Source organism: Lactuca saligna, chromosome 6 (genome assembly GCF_052625555.1).
Source record: "Lactuca saligna cultivar CGN05327 chromosome 6, ASM5262555v1, whole genome shotgun sequence".
In the NCBI taxonomy this organism is placed as follows: Eukaryota; Viridiplantae; Streptophyta; class Magnoliopsida; order Asterales; family Asteraceae; genus Lactuca; species Lactuca saligna.
The window spans coordinates 107,119,828-107,124,501 of NC_136422.1; the positions used below are offsets into that span (position 1 = coordinate 107,119,828).

Sequence of the window (4,674 nt, forward strand, 5' to 3'; positions counted from 1 at the left end):
CCCTCTAAAAAGTTCAATGACTAAATGTGAACAAACTTCCTATTGTATTATGTTTTAGCAAAATTATTTATTTTTGTTTAATTGTAGCAACATTTGTTGATGAAGAAATCTATGAAATAAAAAAACAAAATGCAACATCCGGATTTCCAGGTATCATAATTTAAGTATTTTTCTTTTGAGTTAAGAAGAGAGACTCGGCGAGTTGATGCCTCAACTCGTCGAGTAAGGTCGCGAATGATGACTCAGATTAATGAATGGACTCGACAAGTCGGTGAGGCGACTCGACGAGTCTGCGCTGCTGGCAGAAACCCTAAATCTTTGGGCCCGAGCCATATTTAAAGGCACTTATGGCCTTCAATTGCCACTACCTTTCCCATAAGTGAGAACCCTAGCGAGCTTGATTGTGTAGAGTGAGAGGAAGAGCTATCTTGAGCTTTTTGGTGCAATAGATTTGGACCCTTCTAGGTTCAGAGAGCCGAGAATATGAAGCTTTAGTAGAGTAAACCTTGGAGTTCGAAGTTAGGAAGCATTTATGGAACTTTTATGGTAGATATAGTTACTTTCATCTTACACATAGATATGAAGTATTTTATATAAATTACATGCTATGTGTGCATATTATTTGAATACTTGCTGTCTATGCTGGATGAACGATTTTATACATGTTTTAAAAGATTTAAACGGTATATTTATTTTATATCTACAAATATGTTGCGGATGAAACATGGGTAGATGAAATAGTTGGTGTGTGATGAAATAAAATGATGAGAGATATGTGATGATAGAAATGTGATGATAATTAGGTATATAGATGATGATGAATATGTGATGTAGGATGAAAGGAGATACCATAGCCTTAACCAGCAATGTGGCGATGTAGTCATCTACCAGAGTATAGATGGCGACCGCGGACTATTCTAGACAACACAGTGGAAACACCAGCAGGCCCATGACCTGTAGGTGATGAATTACGAGTTCAGGCGATGTTGTAACTACGTATTCATGCGATGATACTCTAACCCCTTACTATGAATTACGAGTTCAGACGATCTTGTAACTACATATTCATGGGATGTCACAAATTTCGCATGCCAAACCAATGGTTATAATTCACATCAGTGAGAATGGTTCATTTTTTTTTTGTAAAACTAAAATCAGATTGAAATTTTTGATTTTTTATTTTGGAAAATATCAAACCATTGGTTTTGTATTTCGGTTTCGGTTTTTTGTTTTTTTTTAAATATATTTTTAGGGTTTTGTTTTTTTTAAAAAATATCATTATCCCTAGATATTTTTTTGTTCATGTTTTAAGTATTTTATACTTAATTTTAACATTTTATTTTAAATATCATAATGAGATATTTGTGCTTATAAAATAGTGGGGCAGTCGTTATAGTCAACCCGTGCCGCGTTTATTTAAGTCGGTGTTCCTTACACGCAGCCTTTTCATGTGGTATAAAATCAACCCCTCATTTCCCCCGAATCATTCAAAGTTATTCTGCCAAATTCATCGCAACTCACTCAAATCCCCAAATTTTCTTTTCGAAAACGATTTCACGAAAAACCCCTTTACTCACTTGCGATCTTTATTTGATTTTGAAAAAACTGGTCAATAATCCGAAGATGGTTGCAGAAGCAGTAGAAGTTTTGTGCGGACAGAGATTATGTTCTGCTCAATTTGGTATTCCTGATCCGAAATCCGACGCTGTTTTACCTGAACCCGACTCTGTCTCTATCGATTTCGTTTCAATTCCCGATTTGGTAATTTCTTCTTTATCTTTGGCCCTATGTTCTGTTTTTCGATTTGTTTGTGGCGATGTGTAATTAGGGTTTAGGTCTACCTTCTTTTTATCTAATCTCTTAGGATTTTTGTGAAATTGGGGTTATTATCTTTTCGTTTCTTTCTTGTATCTTTAATTAATCTCAATCTTTTCTTTTATTTCTTGTATATTCAGTTCATCATATGAGGTAATTATCTTTGTAGAGAAGCATAGTTTTTACAATCAACCTGTTATTATAAAAGGGGGATTACAATTAATAGGAACTAATTATCATCCTTGTATCAATAATAGCAACGATCTAAATTTTCTTTATCTTTACATTAAACTTGCGTTTTCTTATTGTTTACAACAACCCACCTAATGATTCTATTATACTTTCTCTTTTTTCTATTGCAGTATTGTGCTTCAAATCTTTCCTATCAAGTTTGAACAAAAGTCGTTGCTATTTCTTACATCTAACCCTTAATCTCTTCTTTGTAGGTTGTGGAATCTTCTTCTACAAAATTCACTCCAACAATCCGATCCGGAAGTCACACCGACATCGGACCCCGAAGATCCAACGAAGACGAACACATCCGAATCGACAATCTTTCCAACCAATCAGAAGTGTACACGTGGCCTCTCCCAACCTCTTTTTACGCCATTTTTGATGGACACGGAGGCTCAGAAGCTGCGTTATATCTCAAAAATCACGCCATCAATTTACTTTTTACTGATCCCGATTTACCCCAAACTTCCACCATCAACGAATCATTCTTACAAAAACTAGAAAACTCTCACTCCAAAGCCTTCTTACTTGCAGACAAAGCATTAGCCAATGAATGTAGCATCAGCGATTACTGCGGGACCACCGCTTTAACCGCCCTGATCCTCGGGCGGCACTTGGTGGTGGCAAACGCCGGAGACTCCCGGGCGGTGCTTTGCCGGAAAGGCGTAGCTGTCCAGATGTCGCAAGATCATAGGCCGAGTTTATTGGAAGAGAAAATACGGGTCGAATCAGTGGGCGGGTTTATTGAAGATGGGTATTTGAACGGTGAACTTGCGGTTACACGGGCTCTTGGGGACTGGTTTATGAAATCTCCGGGCGGGTTTGATTCGGGGCTGACCGGAAAACCGGATATCCGACGGGCAGTTCTGACCGAAGATGATGAGTTTTTGATTATTGGGTGTGATGGGATTTGGGATGTGATGTCTAATCAAGAAGCGGTGGCGGTTGTTAGGCGGGAGCTTGGGCGGTGTGATGACCCGCAGCGGTGTGCGGTTGAGCTTGTGAAATGTGCATTGGGTCGGGACACTAGTGATAATATTACGGTTATTGTTGTTTGTTTTCGGGCAGCGGGTTCGGGCAGGGGTCAAAGGCCGAGGTTTCGGTGCAATGGGTTGACCGAAGAAGCCCGGGCTCGGCTAAGAAGTCTGCTAGAAGGGAACTAAAAGGTGTTTTATTGCGGGCATTGGTTACGTGAGTCTGATAGTGGGTTACTGTGTATCTGATTTAAATATCAGGCGAAACAGTGTGGGTCAACTCAGCTTAGAGTTCAACTCTGAGCTACTCAGCTTAGAGTTCAACTCAGCTCAGAGTTGATGGGATATGGGATGGAAAGCATTTTAACCCTAAAGTATACAAAATTGGGGTGCAATTTGTGAATAGAATTCATTTATTTTGGTGGAGAGGTAGAAAAAGCACTAAAGCTGACTTCAATTTTGTAGTGGGATAAACGAGATCCTGTTGTGTCTTTTTGCTTAAAAGTCGAAATTGTTATAAAAAACATTGTTTTGTGTGTGTATTGGTTATTATGGGTTTGAAAAAGATGTACTTTGTTTTTGTAATATTTCACATTTCTGTTGTAAATTCGAGAACTTTTTTCCATGAATATCATTCAAAAGATAATCGATTTGTAATTATCAATAAAAATCATTGATTTAACAGGTAGAACTGTTAATATTATTCTAATCTTTGAGTTTTTTAATTAGTGATTGTTTTTTTGGCGCAATTGTTGGGTGTAAGTTTTGTTAGTCTAGTGACAAGTTAATTATGATTTATCAATTTTACGATTACAGTTGGGTGGATCATAATTTATTTAGGCTTAACAGAGAATAATTCGTTTGAAAAAAGGAAAATTCAGCATTGATGGATTATGATTAAATCAACTTCATTTGCTTAATAATGATGCATTTATTCTAAAGATATGTTGAGATTAAATGTGAAAAGTGCACAAAAAACCAATAAGGTTGAGAAGTGTTTGTGAAATAGAAAAATATTTTTGAAAATAATTTTTTACTACCCCTTAAAAAGTTTTTAAAAAACCATTCTTGATATTTTGAAAAATAGTTTATATATCCCACATAAAATGATTATAATACCTCCATAAAATAACTCAACAAGTTTTAGCGCTTTAGGTTATTTTGTATAGTTATTTGGATTTGGTAAACATATAATAGAACTTCATTGAACAAAATTAATTTAAAGGAAATTGGCACAAACACGTGCATTTAAAATCTCGCAAATGGTTCATGTCGGTTCACGAGACCTTCACGACCATCCCATAACCATGCGTGGAAGCTTTATATTTTAGACATTGACATTTTAGTAAATGTCAGTGTGCGAATGTGTAACCCTATTTCCATGTGTGATTCGATAACATTTTCATAAATATCATTTGATCTACTACTATTTCCTGACCTTATTGATATAAGGTCATCAAATTGTAGGTGCACTTTATGACTAAAAAAAGTAGATAACATCTCTTACTCCATCGCAAACGATGTTGTTTAGAAATTCATGTTTTAGGTTGTCGTTGGAGATGCGAAATCCAAATGGGGACCTAGTACTTATCCATATAATCATGATTTCAATGACCTATCATGAAATGACAATGGTTTTTTACATTCTTAA

At 36.2% G+C, this 4,674-nt stretch overlaps 1 protein-coding gene across 1 annotated transcript; it reads left to right on the forward strand.

Moving 5' to 3' along the window:
• Window positions 1-1,440: 1,440 nt before the first annotated feature.
• Window positions 1,441-3,652, forward strand: LOC145000767 (putative protein phosphatase 2C 49). The gene is made up of 2 exons (XM_078960040.1): window positions 1,441-1,761; window positions 2,262-3,652. Exons 1-2 carry the CDS (start codon window positions 1,624-1,626, stop codon window positions 3,210-3,212), a joined length of 1,089 nt encoding a protein of 362 aa, XP_078816166.1. The 5' UTR covers window positions 1,441-1,623; the 3' UTR covers window positions 3,213-3,652.
• The last annotated feature ends 1,022 nt before the right edge of the window (window positions 3,653-4,674 follow it).